Source organism: Ochotona princeps, chromosome 15, assembly GCF_030435755.1.
Source record: "Ochotona princeps isolate mOchPri1 chromosome 15, mOchPri1.hap1, whole genome shotgun sequence".
NCBI lineage: Eukaryota > Metazoa > Chordata > Mammalia > Lagomorpha > Ochotonidae > Ochotona > Ochotona princeps.
The window spans coordinates 6,490,136-6,512,457 of record NC_080846.1 but is presented as its reverse complement, the minus strand read 5'-3'; the positions used below and the strand labels follow the sequence as shown (position 1 = coordinate 6,512,457).

The following is a 22,322-nucleotide window of genomic DNA, read 5'->3' as shown; positions in this document are numbered from 1 at the left end:
AGCCGTGGAATGGTAGTGGTGGGTGGGGAGGGTGATGTGTCTTGGGGCTGCCTGGAGGAAAATGTCCCACTTGACCCAGACAGATCGGGGAGGGGGGCACAGGGAGGAGGTGAAGCCCAGAGCCGAAGTCCCTCTGCTGCCAGGGGCGGGAACAATCGGCCACTGTCCCTGTCCTCCCCACCCCCGGGCTCACACCGCTTTCATCACTGACCTAAGCCGGGGCCAAAGCGCTCGGGGGTGAGGGGGTGGACGGGAGGTCAGGGGTCAGCCCATGGCATGCCAGTCTGAGCCAGGAATAGAGCCTGCTTGGAGCCCTGTGGATACTCTCATCTCACCTCCGCCCCGAGGAGAGTCGTCCTAACCCCTAGGCTGGCAAGGCCCAGGGCTCCATCAAAGCTGCCAATGGCATTCCAGAAGGATGTAAAACCCCCTCCCCGCCAGCCCCGCTGCTGCCACGGCCTGGGGGAAGCTGCCCCTGAGACCCCCTGGCTCCCTGTGCCTCCCTTGCCCTGTGCTGCCCTGCTCTCGGCTGCCTGCAGGTGGCAGTGCTGGGGAGGACAGGGCCCCAACCCCCTCCACGGGGGGCCTCCGGCTCCCTTAGATGCCCACCAACCCCCGGCTTCTCACCTTCCCCCGCTGTGGTCTCCTGTGGGCCTCTGTTCCAGGCAGGTGGAATTAGGGGTATTGATTCTGACACTTGGACCCCCACATCAATCCCTGACTTTGCACAGCACATTGTGTCCCTGAGCTGCACGGGCACCACTCCCACACCAGGCATGAGGCCTGGAGCTGGGGGACAGCGGGTGAGTCCAACAAGGCCAGACCTCCACCCTTGGGAGCACTCAGTCCATTGGGGGGCAGCTGGGAAGCTGATGAGCAGGCAAACACATAGGTGCTTTACTGTATGCATGTGTGAAACGGGGTGACCGGCTCCCAAGCCTTCATGGTGTCGGGGGCACTTTGCTTGCCAACCCCTGTCTTTGTAAATCAGGAACTGTGGAGGCTCCTCGCACAGCACCCTGCCCCACCCATCGCTGACAACACTCCCGCAACACCCCTTCCCCTCAGCCCCTGCCGCCAGCTGCCTGCTGGTCTCACCCCTCCATGCATCCTAGACCTGGGCAAAGTAGACAATCGGTAAACGAACAGCTGCACCTGAAGGCTTTTGGGAGGAGGTTTGAATGAGAAACGGGATGTCAGCCGCGCAGGACGAGGCCCTGGCACACAGTAACCACTCAGGGTGTGCTGCTAGCCTTGCAAGCACCAATGCGGTGTGCCAATGTCCTGAACTCACCCCCACCTGTTCACCCCGGACTTCTTGGCCTTTACAGGAACCCTTGATTGATGGCTCAATTAGTTAGACACGAGCGGAGGGACAGCCAGGGCCTAGGGGTGCATGGACCAGGGCTCCCCAAGCCAGGGGCAAGCCTGGGAAGGTGGGGACCTCAGCGGAGCTCCGGGCTCAGGAGGTATTTCTCACAGTGGCCACTAGGTGGCAGCACGCCCCCAGGAACCTGGGAGGGTAATGGCCTGGCTGGCTTGGAGATACAGTTGGAGGCTGGGAGTCCCCAGTGGGCTCCCCGAGACAGTCCAGGTCCACAGTGTCCACAGCAGGGCTGGGTGGGAGATTCCCACCTGAGGGATGGACAGGGTAGGGGGCAGCAGCAGGGGAGACAGTCCACGCACCTGCTGGGCTCAGCCACAGAAAGTGGGTAGAAGTCCTTAACTCGCCATCTACGCTCACTGTGGAGGAAGGTGCTCTGGCACATCCCATAGAGACCCCCTGCACTGCCCCCGCTGCCTGGACCTCATCCCACATGGGAGCTGGGGGTGGGGTCTTGGCACCATCTGCACTTCCTCAGACCTGAGTTGATGTACCACTTCTGCCAGGAAGCCTTCCCTGGCTTTTGGCCTTGACAGAAGCCCCTCCCTCCTTTTCCCCAGAGAGCTAGATCCAACACGGTGGCATTTTTTTTAAAAGATTTATTTTGTATTAGAAAGGCAGATCAGATTTACAAAGAGGAGAGACAGAGAGAAGGATTTTCCATCCGCTGGTTTACGCCCCAAATGGCCCCAATGGGCAGAGCTGATCCAGGCCTGGGAAAGCAGTAGAAGACAGCCCGAAGTCTTGGGACCCTGCACCCACGTGGGAGGCCCAGAAGAACCTCCTGGCTTCAAATTGGCTCAGCTCTGCCCATTGGAGCTATTTGGGCAGTGAACCAGCAGCTGCAAGATCTTTCTCTCTGTCTCTCCTCTCTGTAATTCTGACTTCCCAATAAAAATAAATAAATCTAAGAAAAAAGAATTCAAAAGATGAAACAATGCTGTCATTTTCTTAAAATCTGTGGTGGTAATTACACCTTCGTCTTGGTAAGCAGACTCCATGCTGTGCCCGGTGGACTGTGGGACTCCCTCCGGTAAGCATGGTGAAGTGGTGCCCGTTGGCTTTCACAGGAACAGGTGCAAAACCATCAGAGCTTCCGCTCAGTTGTCCTGGTGACACCTGCCGTTGGCTTCCCAGGCTGCTCTGGGAGGTGGGCGTGCCAGGGGCTTACCATCTGAGGGCGGAAGGACAAAGCAACTTACCTGCCACTCAAGGTATGGCCCCATTTGGAAATGCCTTCACAGACACAGTCAGGGAATTGATATGGATGTGGCCCAGGGCACCACGTAACACATCATCTGAACAAGGACCCAGGAAAGGACACCCCAGAGTGTGAGCTGAAATTGTCTGGGAAGGCTGCCTGGAATACGAGAACTAGTACTGTGGCCTGGAGGTTATGACACAAAGTGGAGAAGAGGGTCTGGGTGTCCTGCCCCTACCCGGAAGGGTCAGTGGTGGGGCCTGGGTGTCCTGCCCCTACCCGGAAGGGTCAGTGGTGGGGCCTGGGTGTCCTGCCCCTACCCGGAAGGGTTGGGGTTTTAAGCTCTCACTGGCCTTAGTGACGAGGCACCTACACCTGCTTTTCTCTCCCCTGTTGACCTTCTTGAGGTCGGGATTCCCCAGCTGCCAAAGGCGGGGGCTGCCCCTTGGTGGTGGGGTGCACCAGGGGGTGGAAGTGGCCCTCCTTGCGGCTGCCCCTGCGGCCTGGAGGCTATGGCCAAGGGAGAGCCTTGCTCGGGGACCCCATTTCCTCTGCACAGGAGAGCAGACAGGGCTCGGAGGTGATGGGCAGCTCAGGCTCTGGGTGTGGCAGAAGGCTGCTGCCCTTCCACCTCTCGCCTTACCCCCTGGGCCCCAGGGCACAGGGGTGGGTAGGAGCACCACCGAGGCCTCATTTGCTCGGACAGCCCCCAGGGTCTGTTTAGGATTAAGGAAGCAAAAGGACCCCCAAATCCCGCACATCAATGCCTTTAATTTGCTATGGAGAAAGAAGAATGGGCGTAAGAGTGCCGAAGGGAAGGGTTTGAGGCTGGCAAGGTCTGCTGAACTTCGCCCGAGGTAACCCTGTTTCAGGGATGCTGCGTTGCCACGGCAACCGCCGCGCCAGCGTGGTCCCATGCGTGCCGCGGAGCGTGCCGGGAAGAACCCTGCCCTTCCCAAGATGGCGGCGACGGCTGGGACGCGAGCGCTCCGTCCCGAGCTGCTTCCATGCCCGCGTTTTCGGGCCGACGGCGAGGTTCCGCCAACGCCTGTGTCCTCGCCCCGGTTCTGAGAAGCCCGAGAGCCGAGGACGGACGGGCTGTCTCCGGGGGCCGGACCAAACACCCCGGGGGGACCGGGCGGGACTTCCGTGTCCCGCCGGAAGTGACGCGACAGTCGCAGCGTCCGCCAGGTGGAACGGCAGGTGCGTTCAGGTGCCAGGCTGGCGGGGACGCGGTTCTTCCGGTCAGCCACAGGGACAGCTCCCAGGAGAGCCTGGAGACCCGTGGGAGCGGCCTCTGGGGTCTGCGCCCACCGCCCTGGCCTGGAGCGCCCCTCAGTATCCAGTAAGAGTGCGCTGCCGGCCCGAGACGCCCCCGGCCCCCCGCTGTCGCCGCTGGGCGCGCCCTGAACCCCACCTTCTCCCTCCCTACTCCAGCTCCCCGTACCCGTGCCGAGCTGGGCCGTGGGCCAGCCTGCCCCAACTCTCGCAACCATGTTTGCAGACTTGGATTATGAAATCGAAGAGGATAAACTGTGAGTATTTTGTTCCTCCAAGATGCTCCCACCCCGCCTCCCAGGGGTCCAGGCGTCCCAGGGGTCTCTACCCTCGGCTTCTTGGTGGTTCTGCAATACCCTGGCTCACAGAGGAGGATCGGGTGTACTGAGGCAGAAACCGACCCTGTCCTTGCAGGGGGAGGGAGGCTCCTGGCCCATGCACGGCTGATGACAATTTAGGGTTGCTGGTGGGGTGACTTGAGGTGGGGGGCGGGGACAGATGGAGCTGGGGCAGTCAGGGAAGGCTTCACGGAGGAAGTGTTGTAGGACAAGTGGGATGTCAGCCATTTCCCTCCCCAGCGAGCGTCATCAGTGGGACAGATTTTCAAAAATCCCACTCCGCAGCACCAAGTGCAACCAAGGCCGTTTATTAAGAAATTCATATTTTATTAAGGCAAGAGAGGTACAGGAGATCGTGCGTCGGCTGGGTCACTCCGCAAACGGCCACCCCAGCCGGAGCTTATCCAAAGCCAGGAGCTTCTTCCAGGTCTCCCGTGTGGGTGCAGGGCCCCGAGGACATGGGCCGTCCTCTGCTGCTTTCCAGGCCGCAAGCAGGGAGCTGGATGGGAAGTGGAGCAGCCGGGACACGAACCAGCATTTCTGTGGCATGCTGGTACTTTCGAGCTGGAGGGGTTAGCCAGCTGAGCCACTTTGCCAGCCCCCAAAATAAATAGCTCTTAAACCCATAATAGTGTTCTGGTACAGGATGGCAGTGTCACAGATGGTGGCTCAGGTGCCACGTCACAGTGCTGGGCCTGGTCTGCCAGCCTTGGTGTACCCAGCACGTAGGGGGGTGTTGGACGTTAGTATACTGCCAGCAGTGTCTGCTGGGTGAGCATGTGGGAGTATTAACCGTGAAATTTCGGCAAGTGCTGGTTTGTGGTAAAAGCCACGGGGTGGAGGTGGCTGGGCAGGGTAGCGGTGAGCCGGGAGGAGGGTGATGGTCGGGAGGGCTTTCTGGAGGAGGTGGCCCTGGTGCTCCACCTGTGCCCGAGAAGGTGAGAGCAGCAGACCTCAGAGAGAGGACACCAGAGGGGCTGCCATGGGCTACCTGGTGTGCACGCCTCCTGGACTCATCCTTTTGCAAGCCGTGATGCCGAAGAGAGGGACCAGCCTGAACCCCACAGGGATGCCAGGCAGGGCTGGGACCTTCTTCCCCAGCCGCCTGTTCCAGGGTGGTGTGGGGTCCTCTCCCGTCACTTGCTGCACCTGCTTTCCTTGGCAGCGGGATCCCCACCGTGCCCGGGAAGGTGACCCTGCAGAAGGACTCCCAGAACCTCATTGGCATCAGCATCGGGGGAGGGGCCCAGTACTGCCCGTGCCTCTACATTGTGCAGGTACTGTGCCCCTGGGAGTCACTCTCCTGCGTGGGTGTGATGAGGGTGGACTGGTCCTCTCCACCCGGGCCCCCACCTCAGGCTGTGCCCTCCGTCTGGGCCCCACCTGCTCCTGGGCCGGGCCTGGGCACTCAGCCCTGTGGTACCCTGAGGGCAGGGCCCTGTGTGCACACAGTGGGCACGTGGCATGTGCTGCCCCCGGGTCAGCAGAAGGAAGCTCTGGGCGCTCACCCGAGTGAAGGCTTGCAGACGTGCTGAAACGGCAGCCCAAGTTCAGATGCAAATGACCCCACCTGAGGCTCCCGTCATAGGCCCAGCCGTCATGGCCATTTGGGGAGTGAACCAGTGCATGGAAGATCTTTTTCTGTGTGTAACTGTGTCTCTTTCAGATGAATACATATTTTAAAAAACACATGATCATTTAAAAGACAGAGTTACAAAGAAAGAGAGGTCTTCCATTTCCTGGTTCACTGCGCTTTGCAGCAATGGCCAGAGCTGAGCTGATCTGAAATCAGGAGCCAGGAGCTTCTTCAGGGTCTCCCATGGGAGTGCAGGGGCCCACACATGTGGACCGTCCTCTGCTGCTTTCCCAGGTGCATTAGCAGGGAGCTGGATCACAAGTGGAGCCGCCGGGACTTGAACTGGTGTTATAGGTCATGGCTTAGCTCCCTGCACCACAGTCCCAGCCCTGGCTATGTATTTATATGTTGGAGCTGAATGTTCCTCTGTGTCCAATTTTACTGTTTCTTCTCTTGCTGTGCCTTTGGTGTGAAAAAAAAATTACTGCTGGATCCTATTTTTTTTTTTTTTTTAAGATTTACTTATTTTTATTGGAAAGGCAGATTTACAGAGAGAAGGACAGGAATCTGCTGTCCAGTGGTTCACTCCCCACGTGGCCGCAACAGCCAGAGCTGCGCCGATCCGAAGCCAGGAGGTAGAAGCTTCCTCCAGGTCTCCCATGTGGGTGCAGGGGCCCAGGAGTTCTTATGGAAATAGGAAGGTAGAGTGATAGAGGCACACAGCTCTCATTTGCGGCTTCACTCCCCAGTGGCCTCCATGACGAGGACGGGCCAAAGCCAGGAGCCAGGAACTCCATCCCGGTGCCCGTCCTCTGCGACTCTCCAGGCACATTAGCAGCGAGCTGGAGTGGAAGTGGAACAGCCAGGACCCAAACCAGTGCCCATATGGGATGCCGGCACCAGAGGCAAAAGATTAGCTTGCTATGCCACTGTGCCAACCTCTGACACGCCTTTTTTTAAGATTTACTTTATTTTTATTAGAAAATCACATACACAGAGAGGAGGAGAGACAGAGAGGAAGAACTTCCGTCCGATGATTCACTCCCCAAGTGACCATAATGGCTGGAGCTGAGCCGATCCAAAGACAGGAGCCAGGAACTTCCTCCAGGTCTGCTACGCGGGTGCAGGGTCCCAAGGCTTTGGGCCGTCCTCGACTGCTTTCCCAGGCCACAAGCAGGGAGCTGGATGGGAAGTGGAGCTGCCGGGATTAGAACTGGTCCCCATATGGGATCCCAGTGTGTTCAAGGCAAGGACTTTAGCTGCTAGGCCACGCTGCCCGGGCCCACTGACAAGCTTTTTGTAGAAAACTTAGAAACTAGGCCTGGCACAATGGCATAAAGGCTACATTCTTGCCTTGCAACCGCCAGGATCCCATATGGGCACCAGTTAATATCCCGGCTACCCTGCTTTCCATCCAGCTCCCTACTTGTGGCCTGGGAAAGCAGTTGAGGACGGCCCAAAGCATTGAAGCCTTGGGACCCTGCGCCCACGTGGGAGACCTGGAAGAGGTTCCTGGCTCCTGGCTTCGGATTGCCTCAGCTCCAACTGTTGTGGCCATTTGAGAGTGAACCAACAGACGGAAGATTTTTCTCTCTGTCTCTTTTTCTAAATCTGCCTTTCCAATCAAAAATAAATCTTAAAAAAGAAAAGAGGGCCCGGTGCAATAACCTAGTGGCTGAAGTCCTCACCTTGCACATGCTGGTATCCCATATTAATGCTGATTCTAATTTCGGCGTCCATACTTCCCATCCAGCTCCCTGCCTGTGGCCTGGGAAAGCAGTTAGGACAGCCCAAAGCCTTGGGATCCTGGACCCACATGGGAGAGGCCAAAGAAGCTCCTGGCTCCTGGCTTCTAATCAGCAGCTCCATCCATTGGCGACCACTTGGAGAGTGAATCAATGGACGGAAGCTCTTTCTCTCTGCATCTCTTTCCCTCTCTAAATCTGCCTTTCCTGTCAAAAATAAATAAATCTTTAGAAGAAAACAAGCTTAGATACTAAAGACAGAAGGAATAGAATATCAGGTCCACTGGTGCTAATTTCGTTGTGTCCCAGTGGTTTCTTCCTGTTTCCGAAAATAGATTTATTATTAGTTTGGATAGTAGAATGACAGAGAGAGGAGACAGAGAGAGGAGACAGCTCTCCATGCGCTGGTTCACCCCCCACACGACTGCAAGAGCCAGGGCTGGGCCAGGCTGCAGTCCCTCGCAGGTGCCCGAGGGCCTGGGCTGTGGACTGCTGCCTCAGTTGCACAAACAGGAAGCTGGATCGGAAGCAGTTAGGGGACTGAAACTGGGGGGGCTCTGTGGGGGGGGTGTAGCATACCCTGGCACACCCCCCATAGTCTGCTGAACCCCGGGTGGTTTTCTTTCTGGGTGTGATTTTGTATTTTAGAGTGACCTTGCTGTCTCATGCATTTGATCTTTGGTGACCACGCCCAACCTCATGCAGCCAGTGAGCATGGACCCTGTGAAGGGGTCCCCTGGGAGAGGGGTTCTCCTGGCCCTTGCTCAGACAACCCTGGGCTGCGCTGTGGGCCCAGTTCCCTGGAGCAGCTGTACCAGGAGGCAGCGTGGCTATGAGAACAAGCCTACCCGAGGTGCCGTGGGGAAAGCGCTGGCTCTAGCGGCCCGGCCCTGGGCACGCACCTGGGGGACTGTTGAGTGCCCAGGTCTCACCAGGTCCTCCCCCGGCCCCCCTGCAGGTGTTTGACAACACCCCCGCAGCCCTGGACGGCACAGTGGCTGCTGGCGACGAGATCACCGGTGTCAATGGGCGCTCTATCAAAGGGAAGACCAAGGTGGAGGTTGCAAAGATGATTCAGGAGGTGAAGGTAAGAGTTGAGTGGGCCTGGGCCATGGGGCAGGGGCAGGTCCGGGACCCCTGCCGCCCCTCGGTCCCTCTCCCACATCCACCTCTAAGCCATGTTGAGGCCTTGGCAAGAGTGGGCAGTGTGCCCACCTTGGGACCTGGCACTTGGCAATGGGGCAGGCTGTGTGTCCTTGGCCAGGGCTGGAGTGGAAGTTCAAGTCCAGAGGGAGCCTCCTTTGGGAGATCAGCAGATGCCCATGACCTCAGCTGGACCTTGGTGGTCTTGGAGGGAGAGAAGCACCCCTTTGAATCCAGGGGTTCCTGCATTCCTGGGGTCACAGGGAGGAAGTGACATGGTGGCCACAACGCTGCACCCCTGCTGGGTGGATCGTCATACCTGCCCCGACTGCTGGTCTGGCTCGGTTTGGGTCCCTTTCCATTTGGCTGCATCCCAGGGATATATATGATGGGGCTGGCCTCCCGGGGGCGCTCTGTCCTTAGCAGTCACCTGAGGTCCACTCCTGCCATCCCTGGCTGGCATCGGCCCTGCCCCTTTTTCATTGAGCATGGTCTGACGCGTGGGTGTGGAGGGTGATGGCTTAGAGCAGGGGAGGGGATGTTTTGTGCAGGGGTGTGTGGTGTGGTGGGGAGGGGTGCAGGACCCCAGAGAGGCCAGTGTGCTCCATGGTGGCCGTGTCACTCTGGGCAGGCAGGGTCCCGCACAGGCCCGTGTCCTGTGGTATCTGGAGCTGTGGCTGAGTCCCCGTCACCCTGGGCAGGCAGGGTCCTGCACAGGCCTGTGTCCTGTGGTATCTGGGGCTGGGGCTGAGTCCCCGTCACCCTGGGCAGACAGGGTCCCACATAGGCTGTGTCCTTCTGCGACCAGGCCCCTTGGGCCCAGGCTTGCTTGTGACACACCCTGGGCAAGGTGTGTGATAGTTGCCCGGTGGTCTTGCAGGGGGAGGTGACCATTCACTACAACAAGTTGCAAGCTGACCCCAAGCAGGGCATGTCCCTGGACATAGGTAAGTGGTGACTGGCAGCCCTTCACACCCCTTGGGGACAGTGCAGCCACAGCCCTGGGGCTCTGGGCTCGGACCTCCTGAGCAGGGCCATCTGGAGGGGCCGCTTCAGACCTTGTCCCTCGGTCCTTACTGCCCCAGGTCCACCCCAGCTGCCCCATCCATGACCTCTAGGACTCGGCTGTCCCTCGCCTGCACACCTGATACCCCTCATAGGCTTAGGGTCAGCTGCACCCCTGGCATTGGGCAGAGGGGCCCTTCCCCCACTGTCTGCCCTCCCCCAGAGGAGGCATTGGGCCTTAGTTCTGCAGAAACCAAAACCCAGGCCCTGTGGGACCCCCTGCCCCTCATGGAGCCGACACTGCAGCGCCTTTCCATCCCCAGGGCCAGAGCTGCCGCCTGGTGTGTAGTGAGCAGCGTGGGTATACTGAGCTAACCCGGATTTTGCTCCAAATCCTTGCAGCCCGGGGCCCTTCCAGATGCTGTAGTGACTGGGTCTGGGGCCAGGTCACTGGTCACTCCTGGGGCCACTGCTCTGACATAGCCGGCCTGGGGACTTGAGCCCTTCCCCCTGCCCCACCTGTCCATCCTAGCACCTAACCACAGTGCAGCCCCTTGGCCCCCTGCTGGCCACTGCCAGCGAGCTGCGATGAGGCTGGGGACCCAGCTGCTGCCTTTTCTCACCTGGCCCAGTGTTGAAGAAAGTCAAGCACCGGCTGGTAGAGAACATGAGCTCGGGGACAGCCGATGCTCTGGGCCTGAGCCGAGCCATCCTGTGCAACGGTGAGTCCTTGCCTGGCGCCCCACCCCCGCCCTTGCCCAATAGGGTGGTGTGTGCGCCTGCCTCTTCCCGGAGGGCTGGTCACGCAGCGCTGCCTCCCAGCTCCCAAAATGTCCATAGCTGTGCACCCAGGTGTCTGTTCCTTGGGATCAGGAGCCCGCCTCTCATGGGGCGGGGCCAGCACCACCTGCTTCAGCACTGCCCACATTTCTCCAGGAGGTGGCGCTGATGCCCCTTCCTGTGCAGGGGTGGCTGCCTGCTGGCCCGCATGCCAACATGCACACAGACACGCAGGCACGCAGGCACGCTGGCCAGGGTTATAAATAGCGTTCCCACAGTGGGAGTGGATATAAATACCTCCAGGAGCCGAGGGCTGGGGGCTGCTATTCTGGGCCTGGGGCCCATAAACCCCGTTTCTGTGGTTACTGCGAGCTGTGATGGAATTGGCACTGGCTGTTGTGTTTTCCCCCCAAACCTTGCAATTGCCCAGCCGCAAATAGAGGTTCTAAAATTGAAGTTGTCATGATGTCCCGTGACCCAGCTAAAAACAAGCCCCGGTGTGCGCTGACGTGGCTGGCTTGGTGCTGGCTGGGGCCCCACAGAGCCAGGCCTGGGGTTTGCGAGGTGCCCTTTCCTCCCCAGTTGCCATCTGTCCTGCCCCAACGGGGCCTAGGCTCTGCCCCATCCACACCCTTCCCTCTTGCTCCCCAGAGGCCTTGACCCAGGTGGGCAGCGAGGACACCAGCCTGAGGGCGATGTGGGGGAGTCGCTGTGCCTCTTTGTGCCTCATCTCCTCTAACAAGGAGATGCAGCGCCGTCTCAGGCCCACCATGTCAAGAAGCCCTTGGTGGGCGCTGTGCCTCAGGCATGCCTCTGGCCGGGTGAGCTACCGGCAGGGGGCTGTGTGCCTACCTCAGGGTGCCAGGAGCCTCGCATGTCTTGCTGGGCCACTGCGCACCTGCCAGGCCCTGAGGAAAGGAGCTACTCCACCTTCATGGCACCTGCTTGCCCTTCCATTGCTGCTCTGGCCCCTACTGTGTCCCCGTGTCCCCACTGTCCCACTGCGGCCAGTCTTGGCTGTCAAGCAGCCCTTCCAGGGCCTGCTCCGTGGCCAGCACTCAGCACTGACTGAGCCTGCTGGGCTTGCCTGTGGCTGCCGGGGCCCACCTCTAGTTGAAGCCCTTCCTGAATTTCTCCATCTTGCCCGGGTCACAGCCATGATTGTGCCAGCCTTACTGGGGCAGGGGCAGCTGTGTGCCCCCCACACTGGTCCCTGCTGTCTCCGCTGGCTCAGCATTAATCTGGGGGTCTTGGCTGCGGGGCCTGGGTCCATGGGGTTATGGGTGCTGCCTGACCATTTTCTGCTGTCATGCTCTTGTCCCCGCTGCTCCTTGGACTTGTCCTGGCCCAGGGATGGGGCCGCTCTTCTGCGCACTTGCCTTTCAGGGACAGGCTGTTTGCAGACGGCTTTGGAGCCAGGCTCTCTGTGCCAGGGGGCCGGTCACATGGAGTCTGCTCTTGCAAGGGTGGGGGTACTGGTTCCCCAGCCCTGTCCTTCCCTGGCTTGGGGGCGTGGCGGTGCCTCACCTTTCCCTGCGTCCCCACAGATGGGCTCGTCAAGCGATTGGAGGAGCTGGAGCGGACGGCCGAGCTCTACAGAGGTGGGTGCTGCTTGGCTACGGGAGGCTCTGAATATCAGCGGCTTCCCCTACAATCCCTCATTCCCTCGCAGCCTGTGAGTCCTGCTCCTGTCCTCTGCGGGCTCCAGGCTCAGCCCCCAGCACCCTGGGCCATGCCACCCCTGGCCAAGCCATCCCCCGTCCCCCATCCCCACTGTCCCCCAGCCATGTTCTGCCCCAAGCCCCTCAGCCATGCCGTCCCCTGTCCCCTAGCCATGCCGTCCCCTGTCCCCTAGCCATGCCGTCCCCCAGCCATGCCGTCCCCTGTCCCCCAGCCATGCCGTCCCCCGTCCCCCAGCCATGCCGTCCCCCGTCCCCTAGCCATGCCGTCCCCTGTCCCCTAGCCATGCCGTCCCCCAGCCATGCCGTCCCCCGTCCCCCAGCCATGCCGTCCCCCGTCCCCTAGCCATGCCGTCCCCCGTCCCCCAGCCATGCGTCCCCCGTCCCCTAGCCATGCCATCCCCTGTCCCCTAGCCATGCGTCCCCCGTCCCCCAGCCATGCCATTTCCTGCCCCCCAGCCATGCGTCCCCCGTCCCCCAGCCATGCTCTGCCCCATGTCCCAGCCATGCTGTCCCCTGTTCTCCTGCAGGGATGACAGAACACACCAAGAATCTGCTGCGGGCCTTCTATGAGCTGTCGCAGACCCACCGGGGTAACGTGTCCCCTGGCCTGCCGCCCTGCTCGGGAATCAGTGTCTCCTGTACTATGGGGTCATGGCTGAGCTCCCTCCTGCCTGCCCATACCCGTGCCAACTTTGGCAGGGCCTGGCCTGGGGCAGGGCGATGATGGGCCTGTGGGGAGTGGCTGCCACTCCCCTCAGTGGTCTGCATTCCCCCAGCCCTGCAGCCAGGTAGGCCAGCTGAGCTGGCTCCTTTCCAGTTGAGAGCTTGGAGCCTGGGCATAGGAAGCGGGCACCCAGCTCCCACTTTCTCCTGTGGTCTGGCACTGTTGGGATGGGGGCCAGTCCCGGGGGTGGGCCGGAGGAGGGGCTGGGACCCAGGCAGGAGTAGGCCTGTGGTCTGGCACTGTTGGGATGGGGGCCAGTCCCCGGGGGTGGGCCGGAGGAGGGGCTGGGACCCAGGCAGGAGTAGGCGAGACCCTCCCCCCAACAGGAGGGGGCCGCCTGTCCCCAGGAGGACCCCACGCAGACCCTGCCTGCAGCCCGCCTTGCCCCGCACCATACCCCAGCAGACCACCAGCTTCCCCATGTGGTGGGAGGGCCGCCTTCAGGGCCCCCTTGTCCTGCAGCTTTTGGGGACGTGTTCTCCGTGATCGGGGTGCGGGAGCCTCAGCCAGCTGCGAGTGAGGCATTCGTGAAGTTCGCCGACGCCCACCGCAGCATTGAGAAGTTTGGCATCCGGCTCCTGAAGACCATCAAGCCGGTAGGCTCCACCAGGCGGGCCGTGAGGCGAGTATGCCAGGGTGAAGGGTGTGGCCTGGGCCAGGGCCTCAGGAGCGCCCTACTTCCCCAGATGCTGACAGACCTCAATACGTACCTCAACAAGGCTATCCCGGACACGCGCCTCACCATCAAGAAGTACCTGGACGTGAAGTTTGAGTACCTGGTGAGCACCTGTCTGCCTTCACCATGCCCATCTGTCACGCCACGCAGCAGGTGCAGGTGGACGGGAGGTGTGGGCCAGCAGTACCAAGGCCCCGCCTGGTTTGTCCACCATTACTGAGGCTGTGGGCAGGACGGGGATGGGGCTGGGCACAGCAGGGTTCCGGTGCTGTGCCCATAGGTAGTGCCAGCCATCAGATGCTTTGCCTGGGGCCTGTTGTCCCAGAGCCCACCATGGGGGAGGAGTGCCCACCCCCACCTCTGCGCCTGCCACCAGCTGCCCATGCTGTGTACCGGCTGAACACCCACAGGACCCAGGAGGCTTCCTGGGGAGCTTGGGACAGGAGAGTTGGGCCTCTGGGAGGTGGCGGCTGCTCTGACTGCTGGCCTCCCCTCCCGCAGTCCTACTGCTTGAAGGTTAAGGAGATGGACGACGAGGAGTACAGCTACATCGTGAGTGGTGCACGAGTGGGGGCTGCCCTGGCCTGGGGATGTGCACCCCCTTCCTCCCCACCTGTCTCAGAGGCCCCAGAGTGGCCTGGGCCTGCTGGGGTGTCAGGTGGGTCAGGCCAGCGCCGGAGGTGCTGGGGACTGTAGCTGGACTCTGTGCCCATCTGTCACTCCTCGGTACCCCGTGAGCTTGGGCTGCGGCCTTGGTCTTGTGTACCTTCCTCCCAAAGCAGTGATCACTGGTGTCTGTCAGGGGGAGCCAGCCCACAGCCTTCCTGCCCCTTTGGTCCCTTGTCCCCATGCCCCTGTGGCAGCAGGGTCACTGATGTTCCCTGTCTGCATCCCAGGCCCTGGGGGAGCCCCTGTACCGTGTGAGCACCGGCAACTATGAGTACCGCCTGATTCTGCGCTGCCGCCAGGAGGCCCGCGCCCGCTTCTCACAGATGCGCAAGGACGTGCTGGAGAAGATGGAGCTGCTGGACCAGAAGCACGGTGAGGGCCGCGCCCTGCTTCCAGCCCATTGCACAGATGGCGCAGGCTGGAGTCAGCTGGCAGCAGCCCACCCCAGCCCTGTTCTGTGTCCTGGCTGGTGGGCTTCACTGCTCTGCCTCCCCAGGGCCTGAGGGGGCAGGGGTGGCCGGGTGGCCACAGGCGGAAGCAGCCTGGCCACTGTGTGCTGGCCCTTTCTGTCCAGTCCAGGACATCGTGTTCCAGCTGCAGCGCTTCGTGTCCACCATGTCCAAGTACTACAATGACTGCTACGCTGTGCTGCGCCACGCCGACGTGTTCCCCATCGAGGTAGACCTGGCACACACCACACTGGCCTACGGCCCCGGCCAGGGCGTGTTCACTGATGGCGAGGAGGACGAGGAAGAGGAGGACGCAGTGGCTGGAGAGCCAGCCAGGGACACGTGTGGGGGCGCAGGACCCCTGGATAAGGGCGGGAGCTGGAGTGACTCCTGAGTCCCTGGGGGCGCCCCAAAGGGGGCAGGCAGCTGGGAGCAGGGTGGGGCCACAGTCGCAGCACGGACGGGTGGCGCATAAAGGCCTGCTGGCTCGGGGCGCCGCCTCCCTGCTCCTCTGTCCTGCAGCGAATTGGGCAAACCTGGACTCCTGCCCGGGAAGGCCCTGGGACCCTCAGCCTGTGCTCCCCTGCCTCCTGGCCATAGGGAGAGCTCAGACCCTGGAGCTGCCTGGGGATGGACAGCAGGCAGAACGGGCGTGGGGACTGGTGTCTGTGGCACCTTTGTTGCCCCCAACATACCCACTGCCTGCCAGGAGTGAGCCAAGGTGGATTGCACAGCGGGGCTGGCGTCTCCTGTGCCCCAGCCCCAGGCTGGTCCTGCCACATAGTGGCTGTCATTTATCCTGTCCCCAGCCTGGCCACGTGTGCTTAGGGCGGGGCACTGGGCCTGTACGGAATAAACAAACCCAGACACAGCCAGGCTCTTGGCAATGGCCTCAGCCCCTCCCCATCTCCCCGCTTGGGGCTGCCGGGCGGGGGCTGGTGGCATGCGCGGGCATCCCTGTGAGCTGGGGACGCGGCTGCAAGATCCAGAGAGGCTGCCTACTGAAGGCTATGCCATGCAGGGATGTGGTGCCCACTGAAGGCTGTGCCATGCAGGGATGGGGGATTTGGGCTTAGATCTGGTGAGAGTGAAGGCTGCTTGAGGGGCCTGTCCTGCCTGGGGCCAAGGACGGGGCCTGGGTACACTGCAGGTTGCTGGCAGTGGTTCCATGCGCCCTCCCCTGGCCTGGCAGAACAAGGGGACCACTCTAGAGATGGGCGCAATGTAGAGAGGAAGAGCAAGATTGTGGTGGCAGCTGGGTCGGTAGCTGGAGGGGTAGGCTCGGCTACTAGGCGGCTATCCCACCTCTCCATGGAGGCCAAGACAGGCTAGCACCCACTGGCCTGGCTTCTGGTCAAGGCTCTGTGACCTGGAGTGAGTTCCCAACGTCCACGCCTCAGTTTCCCTGACTGAAGTGGCTGTTTCCAGGCCAACCTCACCAGACAGAATCGTGTGAGCTGCCTCAGGTCTGTGGGACCATAGGGACTACAGTGTCAGCCCTGTGGAGCAGGGGGCTGTCGGGAAGTGACATCAGCTAGGTGCTCACGGGGCTGCCCATCCTGGGGCCCAGCTGGACAGGTGCGACAGGAGCAGGGTGTAAACAGTGGACAGGCTGTGTCCTACCCCCTGGGGCCTGCTTGCCGCACATAGGGACAGGCGAGATAGAGCGAGGGCTATGTGCAATTCAGACAGAGTGAAGCCACAGGGGGTCCCTTACAGGAGGCAGGTGCATGGGCCAGAAAATGACAGTGCTGTGCCCACAGCTGCCAGGGCATGGCAGGAACGATGCCTTGAATAAAATCCCTGGACAGACCTCTGGCCCCAGCACCCCTTCAGCTGTCCCCTACACAGGTGCCCACCAGGCGGCGCACAAGGTGCATGGTCACACTGTCCTGCCCAGCAGCTAGGAGCCTCATACAGGAAAAGGCTCAGCTGTGGGCCAGGAGTGAGCCCCTACCTGCCTTAGGTTCCAGGGGCTGCAGCCCTGGCCACCCCCACGGTGGGGGGATGAGAGAGGTAGCCAGCAGAGTCCACCAGCCCTGCTGTCTGCAGGGAAATGGCCTGCCTTCACCCCATCCCCACTCATCTCTGACTCCCTCTGCCCTCTACTCAAGGCAGCTCCTGTGGCCTTGGGGAGACCTCTACGGTCACACCCCTCTCCTCCCCAGGAAGCCCTAGGACAGGCGCAGAAACAGGACTTGGGGCTCAAGAGGGCTTTTATCAACCGCGGGGCCTGGTGAGGTCGGTAGGATGTTGGTGCCCAGCCTTGCAAAGCAGGCTCAGGCTGCCAGTCCCCCACTCCTGCCCTTCGCTACACAGACCCAGACTGTAGCCCACCCTCTGCCTCCGCCTTGGGCTCCCCGGTCCCAGCGCTGGGGCTCGCCTCCTCCAGGGCCTCAAGGCTGTAGGGCAGCTCTGGGTTGACCATAGGGGGCTCCGAGTCCACATCCACTTCCGCCTCTGCCTCCTCGGTGTCACTGGCTTCACCCTCAGAGCCCGGGCCCGAGGGGGCGTCCTGGGAGCCACTGGGGCGACGGCGTAGGCAGCACTTGGTGGACACAGCCATGAAGATGCCGGCCAGGGCCACCTCAGAGCCGGCCAGGTAGAAGATGATCTCGTAGTTCTTGAGCACATCCACCAGGCGGCCTGCAAGGAAGGCTGGGGCAGTCAGGGCCTGGGGCTTGCAGCCCAGGGGTGTCCCATCAGCCCTATTCCCACTTTACAGGGCCAGGTACCCCACAGGCTGCACCTTCTGGGCCCAGCGCCTGTGATGCCAGCATCCCACCCTTCCAGTCCCTGCTGCTCCAGCTCCGGTCCAGCTCCTCGCTCGTGCTCTGGGGGCTCCCAGTTGGCTCTCGACCTCAGCATCCCTGCACATTTCCCCTTGTCCTGCCCTGCCAGCTGCGCTTGTCCCTGTGCCTACGCACTCTGCCCAGCTCTGTAGCACCCTTGGATGAGCACTCTGCCCACTGGATCAGGGCCAAAGGAAAAAAGTGTGTGTAGGGGGGTGCTGGTGCAATTGCTCAGTGGCTAAATCCTCGCCCTGGGATCCCATATGGGCACCAGTTTGTGTCTGAGGCTGAGGTCCTAAGGCAGGCCCAGGGAGGGCCAGCAGATATGGAGAGGGACTCCACTTCCCATCTGGCTCCCTGCTTGTGGCCTGGGAAAGCAGAGGAGAATGGCCCAAAGCCCTGGGAGCCTGCATCTGCATGGGAGACCAGGAAGAAGCTCCTGGCTCCTGGCTTCAGCTCAGCTCAGCTCCAGTCATTGCAGTTTCCCTCTACTGCAGAAGTGAACCAGCAGGTGGAAGATATTTCTCTCTTCTCCATAAATCTGATCTGCCTTTCCAAAAAAAAAAAAAAAAAAAAAAAACCTTATTATATTTATTGGAAAGACAGGTACACAGGAGAGACAGTAAGATCCTCCGTCTGATGGTTCACTCCCCAAGTAGCCACAATGACTGGCTCTGAGCCAATCCAAAGCCAGGAGCTCAGAGTTTCTTTTGGGTCTCCCACGTGGGTGCAGGGTTCTAAGACTTTGGGCCATTCTTGACTGCTTTCCCAGGCCACAAGCAGGGAGCTGGATGGGAAGCAGGGCTACCGGAATTAGAACCAGCGCCCATATAGCATCCTGGCACATTCAAGGAGAGGACCTTCACAGCCCCAATAAGACTCCACCAGAGGCTCTGCCCTTACTGGTGGTTTTGAGATGAAGTAAAAAGTCACTAATTTGCTCTAATTGGGGGGGAAAGTCATTTTGCCTTAAATGAAAAGTATGAATGATAGGATATTTGGTGGGGAGAATGCAATCTAGGCTATCATGCTGGGCCCCCAACATTATTTTTTAAAAGGCAGAGGTGTATCCCTGAGCCTGTGGATGGGCTGGGAGCTGGGCTCAAAGCCACGACATGCAATGTTCATAGCAACCACCGAGCATAGCCAGGTCAGCTTGAGCCCCCCAAGAGCAGCAGAGTGGCCTCCCTGTCACTGTCACTGTGCTTACACACAGCCCGCCAATGCAGGGAGACCCCTGTGGACCCCACAGCCTCCTGCCAGGGTTCCTGCCTGTCTAACCCACTCCAGGACCCTATGGGGTCCCCTCCTACTGCTCTAGTGATGGACACTTCCTGAAGCAGAGATGGGTACCCAAGGCCACAGTGGAGGACGCCCCTGTGCCCTTCCTGGGGGGCCCTGCACCTGCCCTGGTCACCAGGTGCAGTGTCCAACCTGCTCCGTGCCTTTAGCATGGGCAGGATGTAAACTACACTCCCTGTGCTGAGCCCCGTGCCTTGGTTTCCCCATCTGCAAACCAAGAAATTACCACCTACCCCTTACTGGGCCTCTGTGCCAGCTGGCCAAGGCAGCAGCCAGCTCTTCAGCATTGCTGGTTCCCTCCTAGTGTGTTCCCTGGCTTTCCTGTGGCCACCTGGCCGGCTCTGAGCGGGGGTCCCCCACCGCCCAGCCACTCAGCGTGCCCTGCAGATGTGGCGCGATTCCTTCCCCTCATGCTCTCCCTCCTCCCACCCCTTTGAGGCGCACCTGCAGAAGGCGGTCCGATGAGCACAGCCACAGCCTCCAGGAGCAGCACCAGGCCCAGCGCACTGGGGAAGCGGGGAGCACCCACTGTGGCCATGAGCACCTCAAACTGCAGTGCACCCACCATGCCATAGGAGAGGCCGAAGGCCACGCAGAAGGCCACCAGGGCAGTGTAGGAGCGCGCACGTGCACTGCACAGATCCGTGAGCCCGTTGGCCAGCAGTGCCAGGCTGAAGAGGTAAGGCACGTGTGGGCGCAGGCGCGGCAGCCCTGCCAATGCACCACATGCCGGCCGCGCCACGATGTCCACACAGCCCACGATGGACAGCAGGAAGGCGGCTTCAGCGTCAGGCACACCCGCATCCTTGGCATAGTTTACCAGCAGGATGGCGGGAACGAAGAGGCCGAGCGCCATCAGGAACTTCGTGACCATGTATACGACAAAGGCACGGTCGGCGCACACGGTCATGTCCAGCAGGCGCCGGCGTTGCCGGCTGCCAGGGGACATCCCAGCCTCCGCCTCCCCGGGGCCGTGGGCACCTGTGCTGTGCTCCGCCTGGTCCTCGTCCGCATCCTCCTCCTGGCTGCGGTCCCCATGTGGTGGCAGTGGTGGGGCGCCAGGCCCGGGCGGCGGCCGCATAACAGCGCCACACGCACAGCAGTGCAGCAGGAGGCCGCCCAGCAGCAGGAAGCCACCGCGCCAGCCGAAGTGCTCCAGCAGCAGCTGGCCAAGTGGCGACAGCGCCGACAAGAACACCGGGCTGCCCGCCGCCGCCAGCCCGTTGGCCAGAGGCCGCCGCCTCTCGAAGTACAGCCCCAGCATGATGAGCGATGGCTGGAAGTTGAGGGCCAGGCCAAGGCCTGCGGGGCGGGGCGAGGCAAGGTGTGGTGTGCCTGCGGGGCTCCAGGCCCTGTCCCCTTCCCCACCAGAGGCCGGGCACCAGCAGCCAGGCCTCCCGCCCCAGGCGTCTGGCCCTCACCTGTGAGCACGCCCGCCGATAGGTACAGCTCCACCAGACGTGTGGAGAAGGAGGCCAGGACCATGCCCGCGGAGGCCAGCAGCCCGCCCACGAGCATCACTGGGCGGCAGCCAAAGCGGGTCACGAGGATGCTGGACACGGGGCCTGAGGGCAGGGCAGGTTCAGAGCCATTGGCACTGACCAAGGAGAGGCCGTGTCCTGGCCTAGAGCCCCACTCCCCACCGCTCATGAGAACCGAGGATTGGAAGGTTGAAGAGGCTAGGTGTCCTCACCTGTGTCATGGGTGGTGGCGGGGGGACACTTTGGATCTGCAGAGCCCTACCTGGGTTTGGGGGATTTGAGGAGTCTCAGTCTGGTGCTGGGGGGCCAGCCCTGGAAAGGAGGGACCCCAACGGGATCCCCTTGATGCTCCCACCCACAGCCCACTCCAGGAGGGGCTCCGTGGCTGCTGGCTGGTTGCATCCTTGGTCCACCTGTCTACCTTCCTCCCTTTCTTCGGGGGTTTCCGGGCTGTTCCAGGGGTGGGGGTGGGGTGGGGACAGAAGGAGCGCCAACCTGTGCCATAGAGCATGGCCAGCATGATGGAGGACACCCAGGCCGTGTCACTATAGCCAGCACCAAAGTCCTGCTTGAGCGCGCGGAAGAAGACACTCACAGCCTTGGGGAAGGCGTAGGCGAAGCCTGTGACCACGAAGCAGGCGCCCAGCACCACCCAGCCCCAGCCGCCATCCGGGGGGCCTGCACCCCGGCGGGGGCCACCAGCACCCATCGCCTCTGCCTCTGCTGGGGGTGGGGAGGGGACAAGAGAGAGGAGTTGGGTTGGATGGAGACCCTTGTGGAGGAGGCAAAGCTTACCCCCTCCCCCGCCTCAGGTGTCTGCCCCACTCCCACGCTGGCAAGGGGCTGGAAAGGTTCCCACCTGGGCCTGGACCTCTGGCAAGGGCGCTTGTTGGGGCTCAGGACCTAGTGATAAAAGGAGGAAAGCTGTGGTGAGTGTGAGAGCCTGCCAGCTGCTGTGTATCCAGAGATGTGTGTCCACTGGCTAGTCCCAAAGTGGGTCTGTGTGCATGGTGTTTCCCTCCTTGGCTCGCCCTCAGTCCCAGTCATTCTCAATGGCCAAGGGAGGCCAGGAGAGTAAGGCCACATTACAGCAGGAGCTAGGAGCTGAGTTCCAGTTCAGCCCAGTCCAGCTCAGCCCAGCTGGGAGTTTGCTCTGTATGTTAAGACTACTGAGCCTGTGAGATGGGGGATTCATGTCCCCACCAAGGTCCACTGCAGCTTGGGAAAGGCAGGGATGGGGCCTGGGGCTGGGGCTCCACTGGACAACTGGGGACTGTGAAAGGGGTGCTGGGAGAGAGGCCTGCCCCACGCACTTACAGCCCCCGCTCCTCACAACATGACCACTGGCAGAGGGGCTCAGCCTCAGAGGCTGATAAAGCAGCCCAGGGCTGGCTGGCAACCTGGGACTCAGCATGGCCACCTCCCCTCCTGCAGTGCCTTGGCACTCTGTGGGGCCAGGTTCCCTGCCTGAGCCCTCACCATCACTAGGGACAGGGAGTGGCAGGTAGTCCCTGGATGTTTCCATCCCAAACTCACCTGGGCCCTCCTTGGGGGTCCTGGTCCAGCTTCACATCTCCTGGGGCCTGCAGGGAGGGGCTGCTACACCTGCTGTTTGTCCTGATGGAGTTGGGCTGTCCGCAGGCAGGCAGGATGCTGGCCTGACTGTCCCCTCCCCCAGACGGCGGGCCTGTGCTGCGCCACCCTGCTAAGAGGCTTTTTGTCCAGGAAGGGGGAGGACTGAGCTCAGCCTCCACACAGGGGACTCCCTGTACTGTGCTGCATCCGTCCTGAACAGGCTCAGAAACCCCCTGCCCACCTGCAGGAACCCTGGCCTTTGGATCTGCAGAGCCCTGCCTGGGTTTGGGACTTTAGGGAGTCCCAGTTTGGAGTTTGGTGTTGGAGGGCCATGGGAAGGAGGGACCCTGCCAGGTCCCTCATCTCCTTGATACTCCCACTCACAGCCACTACATTCCAGGAGGGGCTCTGTGGCTTCCCTTGGATCAGACTAATCCAGCTCTGAGAGCCTGGGAATGTGGGAGGCAGACACAAAGGGTGCTGTGTCCCTGGCCACCTGAAGGTAACCTGCAGGGGTGGGGG

The 22,322-nt window shown here is 61.4% G+C and overlaps 2 protein-coding genes across 6 annotated transcripts; one reads left to right on the top strand and one right to left on the bottom strand.

The window, feature by feature from the left end:
• The first annotated feature begins 3,506 nt into the window (after positions 1 to 3,506).
• On the top strand, positions 3,507 to 15,521 carry PICK1 (protein interacting with PRKCA 1). 5 transcript variants are annotated; one of them, XM_058673660.1, is made up of 13 exons: positions 3,507 to 3,788; positions 4,023 to 4,120; positions 5,367 to 5,478; positions 8,481 to 8,609; positions 9,546 to 9,612; positions 10,303 to 10,392; positions 11,998 to 12,051; positions 12,660 to 12,722; positions 13,301 to 13,452; positions 13,543 to 13,635; positions 14,034 to 14,084; positions 14,429 to 14,573; positions 14,776 to 15,521. In XM_058673660.1, the coding sequence occupies exons 2-13, from the start codon at positions 4,080 to 4,082 to the stop codon at positions 15,042 to 15,044; spliced, it is 1,266 nt and encodes a 421-aa protein (XP_058529643.1). In that variant the 5' UTR covers positions 3,507 to 3,788; positions 4,023 to 4,079; the 3' UTR covers positions 15,045 to 15,521. The 5 variants fall into 5 exon arrangements, with proteins under 5 accessions (XP_058529643.1, XP_004589569.1, XP_058529642.1 ...); XM_004589512.3 differs by having other exon boundaries at positions 3,508 to 3,930; positions 13,319 to 13,452; XM_058673659.1 differs by lacking the exon at positions 3,507 to 3,788 and adding an exon at positions 3,795 to 3,930.
• A 1,440-nt stretch (positions 15,522 to 16,961) lies between these two features.
• SLC16A8 (solute carrier family 16 member 8) lies at positions 16,962 to 20,934 on the bottom strand. Its single transcript, XM_004589754.2, has 5 exons — positions 20,721 to 20,934; positions 20,166 to 20,309; positions 19,771 to 20,046; positions 19,189 to 19,725; positions 16,962 to 17,296 (listed from the first exon to the last, which is right to left on the bottom strand). Exons 1-5 carry the CDS (start codon positions 20,932 to 20,934, stop codon positions 16,962 to 16,964), a joined length of 1,506 nt encoding a protein of 501 aa, XP_004589811.2.
• Positions 20,935 to 22,322: the final 1,388 nt, after the last annotated feature.

What these genes read in the sequence shown, in the direction of transcription:
- SLC16A8 (XM_004589754.2), bottom strand. Translation starts at nt 20,934, where the DNA reads ATGGGTGCTGGTGGCCCCCGCCGGGGTGCAGGCCCCCCGGATGGCGGC. An exon ending in GGCCATGCTCTATGGCACAG is followed by an intron (nt 20,310 to 20,720) that starts GTTGGCGCTCCT and finishes CCCTGCCCTCAG; the next exon opens with GCCCCGTGTCCAGCATCCTC. An exon ending in CATCGGACCGCCTTCTGCAG is followed by an intron (nt 17,297 to 19,188) that starts GTGCGCCTCAAA and finishes CCTTCCTTGCAG; the next exon opens with GCCGCCTGGTGGATGTGCTC.
- PICK1 (XM_058673660.1), top strand. Translation starts at nt 4,080, where the DNA reads ATGTTTGCAGACTTGGATTATGAAATCGAAGAGGATAAACT. An exon ending in ACGTGAAGTTTGAGTACCTG is followed by an intron (nt 13,636 to 14,033) that starts GTGAGCACCTGT and finishes CCCCTCCCGCAG; the next exon opens with TCCTACTGCTTGAAGGTTAA. An exon ending in GCTGCTGGACCAGAAGCACG is followed by an intron (nt 14,574 to 14,775) that starts GTGAGGGCCGCG and finishes CTTTCTGTCCAG; the next exon opens with TCCAGGACATCGTGTTCCAG.